Source organism: Melozone crissalis, unplaced genomic scaffold, assembly GCF_028551555.1.
Source record: "Melozone crissalis strain CALT ecotype California unplaced genomic scaffold, PUWL_Pcris_2 ptg000738l_1, whole genome shotgun sequence".
In the NCBI taxonomy this organism is placed as follows: Eukaryota; Metazoa; Chordata; class Aves; order Passeriformes; family Passerellidae; genus Melozone; species Melozone crissalis.
Window position 1 is genome coordinate 7,227 of NW_026536390.1, and position 24,140 is coordinate 31,366.

Consider the following 24,140-nt stretch of genomic DNA (forward strand, 5'->3'; position numbering starts at 1 on the left):
GACACTCGGGGAGGGCTCAGGTGACACTTGGGGACACTTGGGGGGGCTCTGGTGGCATTTGGGGACACTCAGAGGGGCTCAGGTGACATCTGGGGGGCTCAAGTGACATTTGGGGACATTTGGGGGGGCCAGGTGACATTTCGGGGGTGCCCAGGTGACATTTGGGGACACTCAGAGGGGTTCAGGTGACACTTGGGGGGCTCTGGGGGGATTCAGGTGACAATTGGGGGGCTCAGGTGACATTTGGGGTGCCCAGGTGACCCCAGCCCCGCCCCCTCAGTGACGTCACTCCCGGCGCCCAATCAGGTTTATTTACATCGGGGGGGGGGAGTGGGGGAGGGGCTGGGGGACACCCCAAGGCACTGGGGGGGGAGGGGGCGGCTCTGACGTCACCGCGGGCCATGACGTCACTCCGCCGCACCCTGACGTAATCTCCGCGGCGTCATCGTGCAGGCCCCGCCCCCAACCACCGGGGAGGGGGCGTGGTCAGTGCCGGGCGCGAGCGATGGCCACGCCCACCAGCCCGGCCACGCCCATGACCACGCCCCCAACGATGGCCGCGCCCACCAGGCCGTCTGGGGGGGCGGGGACAGAGGGGACAATGGGGACAATGGGGCCAATGGGAACAATGGGGGGACAATGGGGGGACAATGGGGGGACAATGGGGACAAAGGGGGGACAATGGGGGGACAATGGGGGGGACAATGGGGGGACAATGGGGGGGACAGTGGGGACAATGAGGGGGACAATGGGGACAATGGGGGGACAGAGGGGACAATGGGGACAAAGGGCGGACAATGGGGACAATGGGGACAATGGGGGAACAATGGGGGGACAATGGGGGGACAATGGGGACAATGGGGGGACAGAGGGGACAATGGGGACAATGGGGGGACAATGGGGGGGACAGTGGGGACAATGGGGGGACAGAGGGGACAATGGGGACAATGGGGACAATGGGGGAACAATGGGGGGACAATGGGGGGACAATGGGGACAATGGGGGGACAGAGGGGACAATGGGGACAATGGGGGGACAATGGGGACAATGGGGACAATGGGGACAATGGGGGGACAATGGGGGGACAATGGGGGGGACCGAGGGGGGACAATGGGGACAATGGGGGGACAATGGGGACAATGGGGGACAATGGGGGGGACAATGGGGACACAATGGGGGGGACAGTGGGGACAATGGGGACAATGGGGACAATGGGGGGACAATGGGGGGACAATGGGGGGACAGTGGGGACAATGGGGGGGACAGTGGGGACAATGGGGACAATGGGGGGACAATGGGGGGACAATGGGGGACAATGGGGGGACAATGGGGACAAAAATGGGGGGACAATGGGGGGACAATGGGGGACAATGGGGACAATGGGGACAATGGGGGACAATGGGAGGACAATGGGGGTACAATGGGGACAATGGGGGGACAATGTCAGCACCTGGGGGGGCTTTGGCACCTCCCCAATCCCCCCAATGTCCCCAGTCCCCCCAATGTCCCCAATGTCCCCAGTGTCCCCAATCCCCGCAATGTCCCCACTGTCCCCAGTGTCCCCAATCCCCGCAATGTCCCCACTGTCCCCACTGTCCTCCATGTCCCACAGTGTCCCCAAATGTCCCCAATCCCATTTTCCCATTTTTTTCTCATTTTTCCCCATTTTTGCTAAATGTCCCCAATGTCCCCAATGTCCCCATTGTCCCCAATGTCCCCGATCTCCCCAATGTCCCCAATGTCCCCATTGTCCCCAATGTCCCCGATCTCCCCAACGTCCCCATTGACCCCAATGTCCCCATTGTCCCCAATGTCACCATTGACCCCAATGTCCCCAATGCCACCATTGTCCCCCCATTATTGTCCCCAATGTCCCCCCATTGACCCCACTGTCCCCACTGTCCCCAATGCCCCCAATCTCCCCGATGTCCCCATTGTCTCCAGTGTCCCCATTGACCCCAATGTCCCCAACGCCCCCAGTGTCCCCACTGTCCCCACTGATGTCCCCAGTGTCCCCTCACCCCTCCGCAGGCGGCTCCGGACGCGGCTCCGCAGTCTCAGCACCTGCGCGTTCTGCGGCTCGGCCACCAGGAGGCGCTCCAGGTGCTCCAGGGCGCGCTCGTACTCCTGAGGGGACACCAGTGTCACCTGTGTCACCTGTGTCACCTGTGTGTCACCTGTGTCACGTGTGTCCCCTCCCTGTCCCCCTCTCCCTTGTTCCAGCTGTGCCAGCAGCTCTGTCACTCCCGTGGGGACACTGGGGACAGACCCCGTGCCCCCACCATGTCCCCACAATGTCCCCGATGTCCACAATGTCCCCTCAGTGTCCCCAATGTCCCCTCAATGTCCCCACTGTCCCCAATCCCCCCAAGCCCCCCTCAATGTCCCCCCAATGTCCCCAATGTCCCCAATGTCCCCAGTGTCCCCTCAGTGTCCCCAATGTCCCCATTGATGTCACCTTGAGCCGGTAGCAGCCCAGGGCCAGGTAGAACAGGACGTCTCGCTGCTCCTCCGGGGGCGTCTCGGGCAGCAGCTCTGGGGACCCCAAAAACATCAAAGATTCACCCCAAAATTTACCCAAAACCACAAAACCCCAAAGAGTCACCCCAAAACTGCCCCAGGGACCCCAAAACCGCAAAGATTCACCCCGAAACTGCCCCAGGGACCCCCAAAACACAAAAAATTCTCCCAAAACAGCCCCAATATGCCTCCCCAGGGACCCTAAAACCCCAAATTTTCACCCAAAACTCCCCAAAATCCCCCCCAGGGACTCCCCCAAGTCCCCCCAGCCATGGCCACGCCCCCGCTTTAGCCACGCCCACAACCACGCCCCCAAGGCGGATAAGCCCCGCCCACTCGCGGGCCGTGGCCTTCAGTATCACAGCAGGCCCCGCCCCTTTTGTTTAGCCCCGCCCACACCTTGGGCCGTGTCCTCCCGGTACCGGAGGAGGCCCCCAATTTTTTTCCGTGTTTTTCCCAAATTTTCCCCAATTTTTTCCCAAATTGTTCTGGTTTTTTCACCCAAATTTTCCTGTGTTTTTTCCCATTTTTTTTGCCAAATTTTTCCGTATTTTTTCCCAAATTTTTCACAAATTTCCCCCAATTTTTTCCTAATTTTTCCGTGGTTTTTTTCCCCAATTTTTTCCGTGTTTTTTCCCAAATTTTTCCCAAATTTTCCCCAACTTGTTCTGGTTTTTTGCCCAAATTTTTCCGTGTTTTTTCCCAAATTTTTACCAAATTGTTCAAGTTTTATTCCCCAGATTTTCCCCAATTTTTCCGTGATTTTCCCCAAATTTTTCCCAATTTTTTTCCGTGATTTTCGCCAAATTTTTCTGTGTTTTTTCCCAAATTTTTCCCAAATTTTCCCCTGTTTTTCCCCAATTTTTTCCTAATTTTTTTTTCCGTGTATTTTCCCAATTTTTTTCCCAAATTTTTCTCCCTGTGTAAGCCCCGCCCCTCACCGGAGAGCAGCGCCACCCCTCGGGCCGTGTCCTCCCGGTACCGCAGCAGGCCCCGCCCCTTTGCTTAGCCCCGCCCCCAGTTTAGCCCCGCCCACCCCTCAGGCCGTGTCTTCCCGGTACCGGAGCAGGCCCCGCCCCTTTGTTTAGCCCCGCCCCTCACCGGAGAGCAGCGCCACCCCTCGGGCCGTGTCCTCCCGGTACCGCAGCAGGCCCCGCCCCTTTGTTTAGCCCCGCCCCTCACCGGAGAGCAGCGCCACCCCTCGGGCCGTGTCCTCCCGGTACCGGAGCAGGCCCCGCCCCTTTGTTTAGCCCCGCCCCTCACCGGAGAGCAGCGCCACCCCTCGGGCCGTGTCCTCCCGGTACCGGAGCAGGCCCCGCCCCTTTGTTTAGCCCCGCCCCTCACCGGAGAGCAGCGCCACCCCTCGGGCCGTGTCCTCCCGGTACCGCAGCAGGCCCCGCCCCTTTGTTTAGCCCCGCCCCTCACCGGAGAGCAGCGCCACCCCTCGGGCCGTGTCCTCCCGGTACCGGAGCAGGCCCCGCCCCTTTGTTTAGCCCCGCCCCTCACCGGAGAGCAGCGCCACCCCTCGGGCCGTGTCCTCCCGGTAGCGGCTCCGCACCAGGCCCCAGCCGTACTCGAAGCGGCACTGCCGGGACGGCGCCCCCTGCTGGAGCTCGGCCGCGTAGCGACGCTCCAGCGCCTGCGCACAACGGGGAGAGGGAAAGGGAATGGGGGGAACTGGGAGCACTGGGAGGGCGCTGGGTGTTACTGGGGGCACTGGGAGCACTGGGAATGGCACTGGGTGTTACTGGGAGCACTGGGATGAGTCCCACCGTGTTACTGGGAGCACCGGTGGGTTACTGGGAGCACTGGGAATGGCACTAGGAGGATACTGGGAGCACTGGGGGGGCACTGGGAGCATTGGGAATGGCACTGGGAGGGTACTGGGAGCATTGGGAATGGCACCAGGAGGATACTGGGAGGGCACTGGGAGCACTGGGAATGGCACTGGGGTGATACTGGGAGCACTGGGAGGACACTGGGAGCACTGGGAGGGCACTGGGTGTTACTGGTAGCACTGGGAGGGCACTGGGAGCACTGGGATGGGTCACTGGGTATTACTGGGAGCACTGGGAGGACAGTGGGAGAATTGGGAATGGCACTGGGAGCACTGGGAATGACACTGGGTGTTACTGGGAGGGCACTGGGAGCACTGGGATGGGTCACTGGGTATTACTGGGAGCACTGGGAGGGCACTGGGAGCACTGGGAATGGCACCAGGAGGATACTGGGAGCATTGGGAAGGTACTGGGAGCACTGGGATGGGTCACTGGGTGTTACTGGGAGCACTGGGAGTGACTGGGAGGGCGCTGGCCCCTTACTGGGAGCACTGGGAGGGTACTGGGAGTGGCTGGGAGCACTGGGAATGGCACTGGGAGCACTGGGAGTGACTGGGGAAGATACTGGGAGTGATTGGGAGCACTGGGATGAGTCACTGGGGGTTACTGGGAGCACTGGTGGGTTACTGGGAGCACTGGGGTGAGTCACTGGGGGTTACTGGGAGCACTGGTGGGTTACTGGGAGCACTGGGGTGAGTCACTGGGTGTTACTGGGAGCACTGGGAGGACAGTGGGATAAGTAATTGGGGGTTACTGGGAGCACTGGGGGGTTACTGGGAGCACTGGGGTGAGTCACTGGGTGTTACTGGGAGCACTGGGAGGGTACTGGAAAGGTACTGGGTGTACTGGGAGGATACTGGGAAGGGTTACTGGGAGCACTGGGGAGTTACTGGGCGCTTACTGGGAGCACTGAGTGATACTGGGAGCACTGGGAGGATACTGGAAAGGTACAGGGGGTTACTGGGAGCACTGGGAATGGCACTGGGTGATACTGGGAGCACTGGGAATGGCACTGGGTGTTACTGGGAGCACTGGGAGGATACTGGAAAGGTACTGGGTGATACTGGGAGCACTGGGAATGGCACTGGGTGATACTGGGAGCACTGGGAATGGCACTGGGGGTTGCTGGGAGCACTGGGAGGATACTGGGGGGGGCTACTGGGAGCACTGGGAAGGCACTGGGTGATACTGGGAGCACTGGGGGGCTACTGGGGGTTACTGGGAGCACTGGGATGAACCACTGGGCCCTTACTGGGAGCACTGGGTGTTACTGGGAGGGGGTTTATGGGCGTGGCTTATCAGAAGGGCGTGGTCACAAAAATGGGCGTGGCCAAAACGAGCGGAGCCCCCAAGCCAAGACCCCCGGGGGTCCCGGAGGGGGGGCGTGGCCAACCCAGATGGGGGCGTGACCACCCCACCAAAGGGGCGTGGTCACACATGGGGCGTGGCTAGGCGAAGGGCGAGTGGGCGTGGCCAAGCCGGGCGGTTTCGGGGGCCGCAAAAGGGGCGTGGCCGGGGGGGCTCGCGGCACTCAGGGGGGTCCACGGGGGTGGGCGTGGCTTCCCGAAAAGGGGGCGTGTCCACTCGCGGAGAGGGGGGCGTGGCCTCACCATCAGATCCTCCACCGCCACCACATCGTCGAACTCGGGGTCCATCGCACCCGGAAGCGCCGCCGGAAGTGAAGGCGGAAGTGACGGATTAACCCCGCCCATCCCCACCCAGCTTCCCCGCCATTGGCCGCGCCTCACCGCGCCGCGCTCTCATTGGCCGGGCGGCGCGTGAGCCCCGCCGCCATTGGCTCCTCCCCGCGTCAATCACCGTGAGGGGAGAGCGACACCGCCATTGCCATGGCCGCTTACCGGGTGCGGGTCCGCACCGGCAGCGCTCCCGGCGCCGGCACCAGCGACGCCATCGCCGTGACGCTCGTGGGGAGCCGCGGCAGCAGCGCCAGGACCGCGCTGGACCGCTGGGGACCCGACTTCCAATGCGGGGCGGTGAGAGACAGCGGGGGGAACGGGCGGCTGAGGGGGCGGCTGAGGGGGCGGAGGGGACGGAGGAGATTTAGGGACATTTTGGGGGGTTTGGGGGCGATTTGGGGCGATTTGGGGGTGATTTGGGGGGGTTGGGAACGCTTGAGGGGGATTTAGGGACGTTTGGGGACATTCGGGGGGGATTTAGGGACATTTTGGGGGGGTTGGGGGCGATTTGGGGGGGTTTGGAACGCTTGAGGGGGATTTAGGGACGTTTGGGGACATTCGGAGGGGATTTGGGGACATTTTGGAAGGTTTGGGCCGCATTTTGGGGGGTTGGGGGGCGATTGAGGGGGATTTAGGGAATTTGGGGGCATTTTGGGGGGGACTCGAGGGGATTTTGGGGGGATTCGAGGGAGTTTGGGGCGCATTTGTGGGGATTTGGGGACATTTGGGGGGATTTGGGGACACTTGGGCCATATTTGGGGACATTTTGTGGGGATTTGGGGACATTTTGTGGGGTTTGGGGACATTTGGAGGCATCTGGGTGGGATTTGGGGACATTGGGACATTTGGGAGGCTCCTGGGGACATTTTGGGGGGGCTGGGGGCAAGTGAGGAGAATTTGGGGACATTTGGGGGGATTTGGGGACTTTGTGGGGGTTGAGGGGATTTGGGGGAGATTTGGTTGGATTTGGGGACGTTTTGGGGGGATTTGGGGACGTTTGGGGGGGATTTGGGGGCATTTGGGTGTGGTTGAGGGGATTTGGGGACATTTGGGGAATATTTGGGGACATTTGGGGACTTTAGCGGACATTTCAAGGGATTTGGGGACACTTGGGTGGGATTTGGGGACATTTGAGGGAGTTTGGGGACATTTTGGGGGGGTTTGGGGACATTTTGAGGGATTTGGGGACATTTGGGGGTGATTTGGGGACATTTTGCGGGGATTCGAGGACATTTTGGGGACGTTTTTGGGACATTTGTGGTGGGCTCCATGTCCCAACCTCCCCCCTCCCCAAAAATGGCCCCAGGGGTCCCGAAATGTCCCCAAATGTCCCCAAGAAGGGGCTGAGGGGGGGGAGGGGACAGCAGGTGACACTGCAGAGGTGGCAGCCAGGGCGTGGCCGGGCCAGGTGACAGCGCGTGGGTGGCCCTGGGGACACGATGGGGACACGACGGGGACACGAGGGTGGCGCCACCACGGCCGGGCGGGGCAGGGGACAATGGGGACACGGCGGGGGTGGCAGCGGTGACGACATGGAGGGGACAAAATAGAGGTGGCAATGGTGACACAAGGGAGGGGACAGCGGTGACAAAATGGAGGGGACACAATGGTGACACAATAGAGAGAACAAAATGGAGGTGACAATGGTGGCACAATGGAGGTGACAATGGTGGCACAATGATTGTCACTGCGGTGACACAATGATGGTGACAATGGTGACAATGGTGACACAGTAATGGTGACAATGGTGACACAATGGGGGTGACAATGGTGACACAGTGATGGTGACAATGGTGACACAGCGATGGTGACAACGGTGACACAGTGGTGGGGACAATGGTGACACAATGGCGGTGACAATGATGGTGACAATGGTGACACAGCAATGGTGACAATGGTGACACAATGGAGGGGACAATGGTGACACAGTGATGGTGACGGTGGTGACACAATGATGGTGACAATGGTGTCACAATGGAGGTGACAATGGTGACACAATGGAGGGGACAATGGTGACACAGTGATGGTGACGGTGGTGACACAATGATGGTGACCATGGTGTCACAATGGAGGTGAAAATGGTGACACAGAGGTGGTGGCAATGGTGACACAATGGAGGGAACAGTGGTGACAATGGTGCCACAAGGGAGGTGACAATGGGGACAAAATGGAGGTGACAATGGTGACAATGGTGACACAGTGATGACACAGTGATGGCGGCTATGGTGACACAGTGATGGTGACAGTGGTGACGCAATGGCGGTGGCAATGGTGACAGGTGACACAACGGAGGTGGCAATCATGACAATGGTGACACAGCGATGGCGACAATGGTGACACGGTGGAGGTGACAATGGTGACACAATGGAGGTGACAATGGTGGCACAGCAATGGTGACAATGGTGTCAGGGTGGCACAGGGATGGTGACAATGGTGGCACTGTGGTAGTGACAATGATGACAATGGTGACACCGTGACAATAACGGCGACAATGGTGACATTGTTCCCCAGAGGTGGCGGTGGTGACAGTGGCACGGTGGCGGTGGTGGCACGGCGAGGTGACAGCGCTGGCACGGTGGTGACGGTGGCCTGGTGGTGGTGGCAGTGGTGACACAGCAAAGGTGACAGCGGTGACACTGCAATGGTGGCAACGGTGACAGAGCAGAGGTGGCAACGGTGACACTGCAATGGTGGCTCAGCAGTGGTGACAACGATGGCCTGGTGATGGTGACAGCGACGGTGACAATGGTGACACAGCCATGGTGACAACGGTGACGCTGCAATGGTGACAGCGGTGACACAGCGATGGTGACAATGGTGGCACAGCCATGGTGACAGCGGTGGGACAGGTGACGTTCTGTTGTCCCCATACAGGTGACAGAGTACCAGGTGTGTGTCCCCTGTCCCCTGGGGCGCCTCCTGCTCCTCCAGGTGCACAGTGACAATGACACAGTGACACTGACACAGGTGACAATGTCCCCAATGACAGTCACATAGGTGACACAGGTGGCAGTGACACAGGTGACACAGGTGACACAATGGCAGTGACACACACAGGTGACACAGGTGACACAGTGACAGTGACACAGGTGACACAGGTGGCACAATGACAGTGACACAGGTGACACAATGACAGTGACAGTGACTGTCATACAGGTGACACAGTGACAGTGACAGAGTGACACAATGAGAGTGACACAGCTGACACAGTGACAGTGACACAGGTGACACCATGACCGTGACAGTGACACAGGTGACACTGTTTTGTCCCCATACAGGTGACAGAGTACCCTGTCCCTGTCCCCCGTCCCCTGGGGCGCCTCCTGCTGCTCCAGGTGCACAGTGACAGTGACACAGTGACAGTGACACAGTGACAGTGACACAGGTGACACAATGACAGTGACAGTGACACAGTGTCCCTGTCCCCAATGACAGTCACACAGGTGACACAGGTGACGCAATGAGAGTGACACAGGTGATACAGTGACGGTGACACAGGAGACACAATGGCATTCACACAGGTGACACAATGAGTGTGACACAGGTGAGACCGTGACAGTGACAACATCTCCAATGACAGTCATGCAGGTGACACAGGTGACACCATGACCATGACGGTGACACAGGTGACACTGTTTTGTCCCCATACAGGTGACAGAGTACCGTGTCCCCGTCCCCCGTCCCCTGGGGCGCCTCCTGCTGCTCCAGGTGCACAAGGGGCCCTGCGGGGGCCTCCCCGAGAGCTCCTGGTACCTGGAGAGCGTCACCGTGTGGGGACAGCGCGGGGACACACCTGGGGACACACCTGGGGACACACCTGGGGACAGCCCCGACACCTCGGACAGCGAGGACAGCGCTGGGGACAGCGAGGACAGCGAGGAGGAGGAGGAGGAGGAGGAAGAGGAGGAAGAGGACGAGGAGGAGGAGGGGACAGGTGACAACGAGGAGGGGACAGGTGACAACGAGGAGGGGACAGGTGACACCTTGGAGGAGGAGCCGGAGGAGGAGGAGGAGCCAGAGGAGGAGGAGGAGGAGCCGGAGGATGGCACAGGTGACATCGGTGACGTCGGCGATGACAGCGAAGGTGAGGGCACAGGTGGCACTGTGATGGCACAGGTGGCACTGATGGCACAGGTGACACTGATGGCACAGGTGGCACTGATGGCACAGGTGACATTGTGATGGCACAGGTGACACTGATGGCACAGGTGACACTGATGGCACAGGTGACACTGATAGCATAGGTGACATTGTGATGGCACAGGTGACACTGTGATGGCACAGGTGGCACTGATAGCACAGGTGACATTGTGATGGCACAGGTGACACTGAGGGCACAGGTGACACTGATGGCACAGGTGACACTGATAGCACAGGTGGCACTGATGGCACAGGTGACATTGTGATGGCACAGGTGACACTGATGGCACAGGTGACACTGAGGGCACAGGTGACACTGATGGCACAGGTGACATTGTGATGGCACAGGTGGCACTGATGGCACAGGTGACATTGTGATGGCACAGATGGCACTGATGGCACAGGTGACACTGATGGCACAGGTGACATTGTGATGGCACAGGTGACGCTGATGGCACAGGTGACACTGTGGTGGTACAGGTGATATTGATGGCACAGGTGACACTGAGGGCACAGGTGACACTGTGGTGGTACAGATAACACTGTGATGGCACAGGTGATGTCACCTACAAGTGATACCTGTGATGGCACAGGTGATGTCATCCCCACAGGTAACACTGTGATCACGCAGGTGACACTGTGATGGCACAGGTGACACTGATGGCACAAGTGACATCAGCCCCACAGGTGACACCTGTGCCAGTACAGGTGACATCACACACCTGTGCCAGTACAGGTGACGTCACCCCCAGGTGACACCTGTGCCAGTACAGGTGACATCACACACTTGTGTTAGTACAGGTGACATCACGCACCTGTGTCAGCACAGGTGACATCAGTCCCACCGGTCACACCTGTGCCAGTACAGGTGACATCACACACTTGTGTAAGTACAGGTGACGTCACCCCCAGGTGACATCTGTGCCAGTACAGGTGACATCACACACTTGTGTTAGTACAGGTGACATCACGCACCTGTGTCAGCACAGGTGACATCAGTCCCACAGGTCACACCTGTGCCAGTACAGGTGACATCACACACTTGTGTAAGTACAGGTGACGTCACCCCCAGGTGACACCTGTGCCAGTACAGGTGACATCACCCCCACAGATGACCCCTGTGCCAGTACAGGTGACGTCACCCCAAGGTGACCCCGTGTCCCCGCAGGTGACCCCGATGACGTCACTCACCTGGGCCCCTTCCACTTCCCGTGCTATCGATGGCTGGAGGGGTTCGGCACCTGGGAGCTGCCCGAGGGCACAGGTGGGCACACCTGGGGACATTGGGGACATTGGGGACACACCTGGGGACACACCTGGGGACATTGGGGACACCTGGGGACATTGGGGACACACCTGGGACACACCTGGGGACATTGGGGACACCTGGGGACATTGGGGACACACCTGGGACACACCTGGGGACATTGGGGACACCTGGGGACATTGGGGACACACCTGGGACACACCTGGGGACATTGGGGACACCTGGGGACAGTGGGGACACACCTGGGGACACACCTGGGGACATTGGGGACATCGGGGACACACCTGGGGACACACCTGGGTACACACCTGGGGACACACCTGGGGACATTGGGGACATTGGGGACACACCTGGGACACACCTGGGGACATTGGGGACACACCTGGGACACACCTGGGGACATTGGGGACAGTGGGGACACACCTGGGACACACCTGGGGACATTGGGGACACACCTGGGACACACCTGGGGACATTGGGGACACCTGGGGACATTGGGGACACACCTGGGGACACACCTGGGACACACCTGGGGACATTGGGGACATTGGGGACACACCTGGGGACATTGGGGACACCTGGGGACATTGGGGACACACCTGGGGACACACCTGGGGACACTGGGGACGCACCTGTGCCACACCTGTGCCGCGGTGTCCCCGCAGCCACCACGCCGGCCATGGAGCGACACCCGCGGCTGCAGAGACAGCGCCGGAGACACCTGGTGCAACAGCGGCGGCGCTACAGGTAAGGGGCGGGTGACATTGTCACCTACAGGTGTGTGTGTGACACTGCCAGGTGTGTGTGTGACACCTGGTGCAACAGCGGCGGCGCTACAGGTGAGGGGCGGGTGACATTGTCACCTACAGGTGTGTGTGTGACACTGCCAGGTGTGTGTGTGACACCTGGTGCAACAGCGGCGGCGCTACAGGTAAGGGGCGGGTGACATTGTCACCTGCAGGTGTGTGTGTGACACTGCCAGGTGTGTGTGTGACACCTGGTGCAACAGCGGCGGCGCTACAGGTGAGGGGCGGGTGACATTGTCACCTGCAGGTGTGTGTGTGACACTGCCAGGTGTGTGTGACACCTGGTGCAACAGCGGCGGCGCTACAGGTGAGGGGCGGGTGACATTGTCACCTACAGGTGTGTGTGTGACACTGCCAGGTGTGTGTGACACCTGGTGCAACAGCGGCGGCGCTACAGGTGAGGGGCGGGTGACATTGTCACCTACAGGTGTGTGTGTGACACTGCCAGGTGTGTGTGTGACACCTGGTGCAACAGCGGCGGCGCTACAGGTAAGGGGCGGGTGACATTGTCACCTGCAGGTGTGTGTGTGACACTGCCAGGTGTGTGTGTGACACCTGGTGCAACAGCGGCGGCGCTACAGGTAAGGGGCGGGTGACATTGTCACCTGCAGGTGTGTGTGTGACACTGCCAGGTGTGTGTGTGACACCTGGTGCAACAGCGGCGGCGCTACAGGTGAGGGGCGGGTGACATTGTCACCTACAGGTGTGTGTGACATGTACCGGTGTGAGTGTGTGTGTGACACTGACAGGTGTGTGTGTGTGTCTGTGTGTGTGTGTGACCAGGTGTGCCCAGGTGTGCCCAGGTGCTCTCACCCAGGTGTGTCTGTGTGTCCCAGGTGTGTCCCAGGTGCACTCAGGTGTGCCTGTGTGTCTGTCCCAAGTGTGTCTGTGTGTCCCCAGGTGTGTCCCAGGTGTGTCCCAGGTGTGCCTGTGTGTCTGTCCCAAGCGTGTCTGTGTGTCCCAGGTGTGTCCCAGGTGTGCTGTCTGTCCCAGCTGTGTCTGTGTGTCCCCACCTATCCCAGGTGTGTCCCAGGTGTGCTCAGGTGTGTCCCAGGTGTGTCTGCATGTCCCAAGTGTGTCCCAGGTGTGTCCCCAATGACCCCAGGTGTGCCCAGGTGTGCCCAGGTGTCCCCAGGTGTGTCCCAGGTGTGCCCAGGTGTCTCTCTGTCCCAGGTGTGCCCAGGTGTGTCTGTGTGTCCCAGGTGTGTCCCAGGTGTGCCCAGGTGTGCCCAGGTGTGTCTCTGTCCCAGGTGTGCCCAGGTGTGCCCAGGTGTGCCCAGGTGTGTCTCTGTCCCAGGTGCACTGTCCCAGGTGTGCCCAGGTGTGCCCAGGTGTGTCTCTGTCCCAGGTGTGCCCAGGTGTGTCTCTGTCCCAGGTGTCCCAGGTGTGCCCAGGTGTGCCCAGGTGTGTCTCTGTCCCAGGTGTGCCCAGGTGTGTCTCTGTCCCAGGTGTGCCCAGGTGTGCCCAGGTGTGTCTCTGTCCCAGGTGTGTCTCTGTCCCAGGTGTGCCCAGGTGTGCCCAGGTGTGCCCAGGTGTGTGTTTGTCCCAGGTGTGCCCAGGTGTGCCCAGGTGTGTCTCTGTCCCAGGTGTGTCTCTGTCCCAGGTGTGCCCAGGTGTGCCCAGGTGTGCCCAGGTGTGTGTTTGTCCCAGGTGTGCCCAGGTGTGCCCAGGTGTGTCTCTGTCCCAGGTGTGTCTCTGTCCCAGGTGTGCCCAGGTGTGTCCCAGGTGTGTCCAGGTGTGTGTCTGTCCCAGGTGTGCCCAGGTGTGCCCAGGTGTGTCCCAGGTGTCCCCAGGTGTGCCCAGGTGTGCCCAGGTGTGTGTCTGTCCCAGGTGCACTGTCCCAGGTGTGCCCAGGTGTGCCCAGGTGTCCCCAGGTGTCCCCAGGTGTGCCCAGGTGTGCCCAGGTGTCCCAGGTGTGTCTCTGTCCCAGGTGTGTCCAGGTGTGCCCAGGTGTGCCCAGGTGTGCCCAGGTGTGTGTCTGTCCCAGGTGTGCCCAGGTGTGCCCAGGTGTGTCTCTGTCCCAGGTGCACTGTCCCAGGTGTGCCCAGGTGTGCCCAGGTGTGCCCAGGTGTGCCCAGGTGTGTGTCTGTCCCGGGTGTGCCCAGGTGTGCCCAGGTGTGCCCAGGTGTGTCCAGGTGTGCCCAGGTGTGTGTCTGTCCCAGGTGTGCCCAGGTGTGCCCAGGTGTGCCCAGGTGTGCCCAGGTGTGTCTCTGTCCCAGGTGTGCCCAGGTGTGCCCAGGTGTGTCTCTGTCCCAGGTGTGTCTCTGTCCCAGGTGTGCCCAGGTGTGCCCAGGTGTGTGTCTGTCCCAGGTGTGCCCAGGTGTGCCCAGGTGTGTCTCTGTCCCAGGTGCACTGTCCCAGGTGTGCCCAGGTGTCCCAGGTGTGCCCAGGTGTCCCAGGTGTGCCCAGGTGTGCCCAGGTGTGTGTCTGTCCCAGGTGTGCCCAGGTGTGCCCAGGTGTGCCCAGGTGTGCCCAGGTGTGTGTCTGTCCCAGGTGTGCCCAGGTGTCCCAGGTGTGCCCAGGTGTGCCCAGGTGTGTGTCTGTCCCAGGTGTGCCCAGGTGTCCCAGGCGTGCCCAGGTGTCCCAGGTGTGCCCAGGTGTCCCAGGTGTGTCCCAGGTGTGCCCAGGTGTGCCCAGGTGTGTCTGTCCCAGGTGTGCCCAGGTGTGCCCAGGTGTCCCAGGTGTGTCTCTGTCCCAGGTGTGCCCAGGTGTCCCAGGTGTGCCCAGGTGTCCCAGGTGTGTCCCTGTCCCAGGTGTGTCCCAGGTGTGCCTAGGTGTCCCAGGTGTGCCCAGGTGTGCCCAGGTGTGCCCAGGTGTGTCTGTCCCAGGTGTGCCCAGGTGTGTCCCAGGTGTGCCCAGGTGTGCCCAGGTGTGTCTGTCCCAGGTGTGCCCAGGTGTGCCCAGGTGTCCCAGGTGTGTCTCTGTCCCAGGTGTGCCCAGGTGTCCCAGGTGTGCCCAGGTGTCCCAGGTGTGTCCCTGTCCCAGGTGTGTCCCAGGTGTGCCTAGGTGTCCCAGGTGTGCCCAGGTGTGCCCAGGTGTCCCAGGTGTGTCTCTGTCCCAGGTTGGCCCCGTTTGCCCCCGGGCTGCCCTGGGCGCTGCCCCTGGGGACGCCGCTGGACCCCGACCTGAGCTACAGCTGGGCCAAGGCCTCGGCCTTCTACCTGAGAGGGAGCGCCGCGTGAGTGACCCCTGACCCTGAGTGACCCTGAGTGACCCTGAGTGACCCTGAGTGACCACTGACCACTGAGTGACCCCTGACCATCCCTGAGTGACCACTGACCATCCCTGAGTGACCACTGAGTGACCACTGACCCTGAGTGACCACTGACCATCCCTGAGTGACCACTGACCATCCCTGAGTGACCCTGAGTGACCACTGACCATCCCTGAGTGACCACTGACCGCTGAGTGACCACTGACCATCCCTGAGTGACCCTGAGTGACCCCTGACCCTGAGTGACCCTGAGTGACCACTGACCATCCCTGAGTGACCACTGAGTGACCACTGAGTGACCACTGAGTGACCCTGAGTGACCACTGAGTGACCACTGACCATCCCTGAGTGACCCTGAGTGACCCCTGACCATCCCTGAGTGACCACTGACCGCTGAGTGACCCCTGACCATCCCTGAGTGACCCTGAGTGACCACTGAGTGACCACTGACCATCCCTGAGTGACCCTGAGTGACCACTGACCCTGAGTGACCCTGAGTGACCACTGAGTGACCCTGAGTGACCCTGAGTGACCACTGACCATCCCTGAGTGACCACTGACCGCTGAGTGACCACTGAGTGACCACTGAGTGACCACTGACCCTGAGTGACCACTGACCCTGAGTGACCACTGACCATCCCTGAGTGACCACTGACCGCTGAGTGACCCTGAGTGACCACTGAGTGACCCTGAGTGACCCCTGACCCTGAGTGACCCTGAGTGACCACTGAGTGACCACTGACCGCTGAGTGACCACTGACCATCCCTGAGTGACCACTGACCCTGAGTGACCACTGAGTGACCCTGAGTGACCACTGAGTGACCACTGACCGCTGAGTGACCCTGAGTGACCCTGAGTGACCCTGAGTGACCACTGACCGCTGAGTGACCACTGACCATCCCTGAGTGACCACTGACCCTGAGTGACCACTGAGTGACCCTGAGTGACCCTGAGTGACCCTGAGTGACCACTGACCGCTGAGTGACTGCTGACCCTGAGTGACCCTGAGTGACCCTGAGTGACCACTGACCGCTGAGTGACCCTGAGTGACCCTGAGTGTCCACTGACCATCCCTGAGTGACCACTGAGTGACCACTGAGTGACCCTGAGTGACCACTGAGTGACCACTGACCACTGAGTGACCACTGACCATCCCTGAGTGACCACTGACCGCTGAGTGACCCTGAGTGACCCTGAGTGACCACTGACCACTGAGTGACCCTGAGTGACCACTGAGTGACCACTGAGTGACCACTGAGTGACCCTGAGTGACCCCTGAGTGACCCCTGAGTGACCACTGAGTGACCACTGGATGACCCTGAGTGACCACTGAGTGACCCTGAGTGACCCTGAGTGACCACTGAGTGACCCTGAGTGACCACTGAGTGACCACTGAGTGACCAACTGACCACTGAGTGACCACTGACCCCTGAGTGACCACTGAGTGACCACTGAGTGACCACTGAGTGACTCTGAGTGACCACTGAGTGACCACTGACCATCCCTGAGTGACCACTGACCCCTGAGTGACCACTGAGTGACCAGTGGATGACCCTGAGTGACCACTGAGTGACCACTGAGTGACTCTGAGTGACCACTGAGTGACCACTGACCATCCCTGAGTGACCACTGACCCTGAGTGACCACTGACCATCCCTGAGTGACCACTGAGTGACCACTGACCACTGAGTGACCCTGAGTGACCACTGAGTGACCACTGACCGCTGAGTGACCCTGAGTGACCACTGACCATCCCTGAGTGACCACTGAGTGACCCTGAGTGACCACTGAGTGACCACTGACCGCTGAGTGACCCTGAGTGACCCCTGAGTGACCCTGAGTGACCCTGAGTGACCCTGAGTGACCATTGAGTGACCCTGAGTGACCATTGAGTGACCACTGAGTGACCACTGACCATCCCTGAGTGACCACTGAGTGACCACTGACCATCCCTGACCATCCCTGACCATCCCTGAGTGACCACTGACCACTGAGCGACCCCTGAGTAACCATGGACTAACCAGTGACCCCTGAGTAACCACTGAGTGACCACTGAGTGACCGCTGACCATCCCTGACCATCCCTGACCATCCGTGAGTGACCACTGAGTGACCAATGGATGACCCTGAGTGACCACTGAGTGACCACTGAGTGACCACTGAGTGACCACTGACCATCCCTGACCATCCCTGACCATCCCTGAGTGACCACTGAGTGACCACTGATCACTGAGTGACCACTGAGTGACCCTGAGTGACCACTGACCATCCCTGACCATCTGTGAGTGACCACTGACCACTGAGTGACCACTGAGTGACCACTGAGTGACCACTGAGTGACCACTGACCATCCCTGACCATCCCTGACCATCCGTGAGTGACCACTGAGTGACCAATGGATGACCCTGAGTGACCACTGAGTGACCCCTGAGTGACCCTGAGTGACCACTGAGTGACCAATGAGTGACCACTGAGTGACCACTGAGTGACCACTGAGTGACCACTGACCGCTGACCCTCCCCTCACTGACCCCTCTCTGACCCCTGACCCTAAACCTGGCCCTGCCCACGCCCTCCCCCATTGTCCCCACTGTCCCCAATGTCCCCAATGCCCCCAATCCCATTTTTTCCCAATTTCCCCCCATTTTTCCCAGTGTCCCCCCAGTGTCCCAATGTCCCCAACATCCCAAAATCCCCCAAATCCCAAAAATGTCCCCAATGTCCCCACTGATGTCCCCAGGTTTGTCACCTCCCTCCTGTCCCTGTACTATCCGTGTGACACCGATGTCCAGCAGGACCCCAATGTCCCCAGTGTCCCCAGTGTCCCCCACTGTCCCCACGGTCCCCAAATGTCCCCAATGTCCCCAACATCCCCACTGTCCCCTAATCCCCCCCAATGTCCCCACTGTCCCCACTGTCCCCGCTGTCCCCAATGTCCCCCAATGTCCCCAATCCCCCTATTGACCCCACTGTCCCCATTGATGTCCCCATTGTCCCCACTGTCCCCACTGTCCCCACTGTCCCCAATGTCCCAAATCCCCCCAATGTCCCCAATGCCCCCAATCTCATTTTTTCCCAATTTTTCCCACTGTCCCCAATGTCCCCATTGATGTCCCCAATCCCCCCAATATCCCCTCAGTGTCCCCAATGTCCCCAATCCCCCCAATGTCCCCAATCCCCCCACTGTCCCCATTGATGTCCCCATTGATGTCCCCAATGTCCCCATTGATGTCCCCAGTGTCCCCATTGCTGTCCCCATTGGTGTCCCCATTGATGTCCCCACTGTCCCCATTGATGTCCCCACTGTCCCCAATCCCCCCAATGTCCCCAATTCCCCCAATGTCCCCATTGATGTCCCCATTGGTGTCCCCATTGATGTCCCCAGTGTCCCCATTGATGTCCCCACTGTCCCCACTGTCCCCATTGATGTCCCCATTGATGTCCCCATTGATGTCCCCAATGTCCCCACTGTCCCCATTGATGTCCCCACTGTCCCCAATCCCCCCAATGTCCCCAATCCCCCCAATGTCCCCATTGATGTCCCCATTGATGTCCCCAATGTCCCCATTGATGTCCCCAGTGTCCCCATTGATGTCCCCATTGGTGTCCCCATTGATGTCCCCACTGTCCCCACTGTCCCCATTGGTGTCCCCATTGATGTCCCCAGTGTCCCCATTGATGTCCCCACTGTCCCCACTGTCCCCGTTGGTGTCCCCATTGCTGTCCCCCCTGTCCCCATTGCTGTCCCCAGCAATCTGGAGGCCAAGCTCCGCGGGTTCCTGGCCAGGCCCAGCTCGTGGCCCAGCGTGGAGGCGATGACGCGAGTGTTCCGCTGCTTCCACACGCCCGTCACCGGTGGGGACACCAGCGGGGACACTGGGGACAGCGGGGACATTGGGGGGGTTGGGGGGATTGGAGACACTGGGGACAATGGGGACAGTGGGGGGATTGGGGACATTGGGGACAGTGGGGACATTGGGGGGATTGGGGACGTTGCGGGGATTGGAGACATTGGGCGGATTGGGGACACTGGGGACATTGGGGACAGTGGGGGAATTGGGGACATTGGGGACAGTGGGGACAATGGGGACAATGGGGGGATTGGGGACATTGGGGACATTGGGGACATTGGGGACAGTGGGGGAATTGGGGACATTGGGGACAGTGGGGACAGTGGGGACAATGGGGACATTGGGGGGATTGGGGACAGTGGGGACAATGGGGGGATTGGGGCATTGGGGACATTGAGGACACTGGGGACATTGCGGGCGTTGGGGACATTGGGGAGGATTGCGGATACTGTTGGCATTGGGGGATTGGGGACATTTGGGGATATTGGGGGATTGAGGGACATCAGGGACATTGGGGACATTGAGAGACATTGGAGGTCATTGGGGACATTGGGGACAGTGTGGGCATTGCAGGGATTTGGGGACATTGGGGACAATGGGGGGATTGGGGGATTTGGGGACATTGGGGACATTGGGAACAGTGGGGACAGTGGGGACAATGGGGACGTTGGGGGGATTGGGGGGATTGGGGCATTGGGGATATTGGGGACATTTGGGGACATTGGGGACATTGGGGGGACACTGGGGACACTGCGGAGCATTGGGTTCCCAATGTTCCAAATGTCCCCCAATGTCCCCAATGTTCTCAATGTCCCCAATGTCCCCAATGTCCCCAATCCCCTCAATTCCCCCAATGTCCCCAAAATCTCAAAAATGTCCCCAACAATGTCCCCAATGGTGTCCCCAGAGTACGTGGTGCGGCACTGGCAGTCGGACGCGTTTTTCGGGGAGCAGTTCCTGAGCGGGGTGAACCCCGTCCTGCTGCGCCGCTGCCGCCGCCTGCCCCCCAACTTCCCGGTCACCGGGGACATGGTGGCACCGAGTTTGGGGACAGGGACCGACCTGCAGCGCGAGATGGAGGTGAGGGATCCTAAAACCCTAAAAATCACCCCAAAATCCATAAAAATCACCCCAAAACCCCCAAAAACGGCCCCAAAATACCCCAAAAACCCCCAAATCCCATAAACAACCCCAAATAAACCATCCCCAACTTCCCGGTCACCGGGGACATGGTGGCACCGACCTTGGGGACAGGGACAGACCTGAGGCAGGAGATGGAGGTGAGAGACCCTAAAATCCATAAAATTCACCCCAAAATCCCAAAACCCCACCCCAAAATACCGCAGAAATGTCAAAACCCCGTAAACACCCCAAAATCCCATAAACAACCCCAAATAAACCATCCCCAACTTCCCGGTCACCGGGGACATGGTGGCACCGAGTTTGGGGACAGGGACCGACCTGCAGCGCGAGATGGAGGTGAGGGACACCAAAAACCCTAAAAATCACCCCAAAATCCATAAAAATCACCCCAAAAACCCCAAAAATGGCCCCAAAATACCCCAAAAACCCCCAAATCCCATAAACAACCCCAAATAAACCATCCCCAACTTCCCGGTCACCGGGGACATGGTGGCACCAACCTTGGGGACAGGGACAGACCTGAGCCAGGAGATGGAGGTGAGGGACACCAAAAACCCTAAAAATCACCCCAAAATCCATAAAAATCACCCCAAAAACCCCAAAAACGGCCCCAAAATACCCCCAAAACCCCCAAATCCCATAAACAACTCCAAATAAACCATCCCCAACTTCCCGGTCACCGGGGACATGGTGGCACCGAGCCTGGGGACAGGGACAACCCTGAGGCAGGAGATGGAGGTGAGAGACCCTAAAATCCATAAAATTCACCCCAAAATCCCCAAACCCCACCCCAAAATACCGCAGAAATGTCAAAACCCCGTAAACTCCCCAAAATCCCATAAACAACCCCAAATAAACCATCCCCAACTTCCCGGTCACCGGGGACATGGTGGCACCGACCTTGGGGACAGGGACAGACCTGAGCCAGGAGATGGAGGTGAGGGACATCAACAAACACCTCAAAAACCCCAAAAAACCCTAAAAACCCCAAATTCAAACCCCAAAAAACCCCAAAAATCCCGAAAAAACCCCAAAAACCCCAAACTCTGAGCCTATGGTGGCCCCGAATTTGGGGACAGGGACGTCCCTGAGGCAGGAGATGGAGGTGACACCAGGGGTACCCCCAATTTTTGGGGTCCATCTGATTTTGGGGTGTCGGGATTTGGGGTTTCTTCACAGAATTTTGGGGTTTTTTTCCCAAATTTTTGGGGTTTTTAAACCAAAATTTGGGGATTTTTTTGTGGGATTTTGGGTTTTCCCATTATTTGGGGGATCCCAGATTTGGAGTACCCCCCATTTTTTGGGGTCCCCCTGATTTTGGGGTGTCCCCGGCCCATTATGGGGTGCTGGGATTTGGGGTTTTTTTCACATAATTTTGGGTTTTTTCCCCAAATTTTTGGGTTTTTTTCACAGAATTTTGGGGTTTTCCCCAAATTTATGGGGTTTTTTCACAGAATTTTGGGGGTTTTTTTTGGGATTTTGGGGTCCCCCTGATTTCGGGGTTCCCCCCAGGCAGGGAACGTCTACCTGGCCCATTATGGGGTGCTGGGATTTGGGGTTTTCTCCCAAAATTTGGGTTTTTTTCGCAGAATTTTGGGGGTTTTTTTCGCAGAATTTTGGGGTTTTTTCACAGAATTTTGGGGGTTTTTTTTTGGGATTTTGGGGTCCCCCTGATTTCGGGGTGCCCCCCAGGCAGGGAACATTTACCTGGCCCATTATGGGGTGCTGGGATTTGGGGTTTTCTCCCAAAATTTGGGGATTTTTAGCAGAATTTTGGGGTTTTTTTTTTGCAGAATTTTGGGGTTATTTCGCAGAATTTTGGGGTTTTTTCGCAGAATTTTGGGGGGTTTTTTTGGGATTTTGGGGTCCCCCTGATTTCGGGGTGCCCCCCAGGCAGGGAACATTTACCTGGCCCATTATGGGGTGCTGGGATTTGGGGTTTTCTCCCAAAATTTGGGGGTTTTTAGCAGAATTTTGGGGTTTTTTTTTGCAGAATTTTGGGGTTATTTCGCAGAATTTTGGGGTTTTTTCACAGAATTTTGGGGGTTTTTTTTGGGATTTTGGGGTCCCCCTGATTTCGGGGTGCCCCCCAGGCAGGGAACATTTACCTGGCCCATTATGGGGTGCTGAGATTTGGGGTTTTCTCCCAAAATTTGGGGTTTTTTTCGCAGAATTTTGGGGTTTTTTCGCAGAATTTTGGGGTTTTTTCACAGAATTTCTTTTTTTTTTTTTGGGATTTTGGGGTCCCCCTGATTTCGGGGTGCCCCCCAGGCAGGGAACATTTACCTGGCCCATTATGGGGTGCTGGGATTTGGGGTTTTCTCCCAAAATTTGGGTTTTTTTCGCAGAATTTTGGGGGTTTTTTTCGCAGAATTTTGGGGTTTTTTCACAGAATTTTGGGGTTTTTTTTGGGATTTTGGGGTCCCCCTGATTTCGGGGTGCCCCCCAGGCAGGGAACATTTACCTGGCCCATTATGGGGTGCTGGGATTTGGGGTTTTCTCCCAAAATTTGGGTTTTTTTCGCAGAATTTTGGGGTTTGTTTTCACAGAATTTTGGGTTTTTTTCACACAATTTTGGGGGGTTTTTTTGGGATTTTGGGGTCCCCCTGATTTCGGGGTGCCCCCCAGGCAGGGAACATTTACCTGGCCCATTATGGGGTGCTGGGATTTGGGGTTTTCTCCCAAAATTTGGGGTTTTTTCGCAGAATTTTGGGGTTTTTTCGCAGAATTTTGGGGTTTTTTCACAGAATTTCTTTTTTTTTTTTTTTGGGATTTTAGGGTCCCCCTGATTTCGGGGTGCCCCCCAGGCAGGGAACATTTACCTGGCCCATTATGGGGTGCTGGGATTTGGGGTTTTCTCCCAAGATTTGGGGGTTTTTAGCAGAATTTTGGGGTTTTTTTTTGCAGAATTTTGGGGTTATTTCGCAGAATTTTGGGGTTTTTTCGCAGAATTTTGGGGGGTTTTTTTGGGATTTTGGGGTCCCCCTGATTTCGGGGTGCCCCCCAGGCAGGGAACGTCTACCTGGCCCATTATGGGGTGCTGGGATTTGGGGTTTTCTCCCAAAATTTGGGGTTTTTTCGCAGAATTTTGGGGGTTTTTTTCAGAATTTTGCCGTTTTTTCACAGAATTTCTTTTTTTTTTTTTTGGGATTTTGGGGTCCCCCTGATTTCGGGGTGCCCCCCAGGCAGGGAACGTGTACCTGGCCGATTATGGGGTGCTGCAGGGGCTCCCCACAGCCACCATCGACGGGCGCCCCACCTTCGTGGCCGCCCCCCTGTGCCTGCTGCACCAGCGCCCCGACGGAGAGATGCTGCCCCTCGCCATCCAGGTGAGCCCGAAACCCCCAAAACCACCCCAAAAACCCCAAAAATGACCCCAAAAAACCCCAAAAACCACCCCAAAACCCCAGAAACCCCAAAAACCACCCCAAAAACCCCAGAAACCCCAAAAAACGACCTCAAAAACCCCAAAAAACCCCAAAACGGGGGGGATCTGAAACAGGGAGATGCAGCCCCTCGCCATCCAGGTGAGCCAGAAACCCCAAAAATCACCCCAAAAACCTCAAAAATGACCCCAAAAACCCCAGAAACCCCAAAAAATGACCCCAAAAAACCCCAAAAAGTGACCCCAAAACCCCCCAAAACCTCAAAAATGACCCCAAAAC

General features: G+C 58.5%; 1 protein-coding gene and 1 pseudogene across 1 annotated transcript; one reads left to right on the top strand and one right to left on the bottom strand.

Annotated features, from left to right (window-relative positions):
* Positions 1-441: 441 nt before the first annotated feature.
* FIS1 (fission, mitochondrial 1) lies at positions 442-6,036 on the bottom strand. Its single transcript, XM_054295451.1, has 5 exons — positions 5,969-6,036; positions 4,027-4,159; positions 2,459-2,535; positions 2,022-2,127; positions 442-575 (listed from the first exon to the last, which is right to left on the bottom strand). Exons 1-5 carry the CDS (start codon positions 6,011-6,013, stop codon positions 487-489), a joined length of 450 nt encoding a protein of 149 aa, XP_054151426.1. The 5' UTR covers positions 6,014-6,036; the 3' UTR covers positions 442-486.
* Positions 6,037-6,188: 152 nt separating this feature from the next.
* On the top strand, positions 6,189-23,804 carry LOC128950583 (polyunsaturated fatty acid lipoxygenase ALOX15B-like; annotated as a pseudogene).
* The last annotated feature ends 336 nt before the right edge of the window (positions 23,805-24,140 follow it).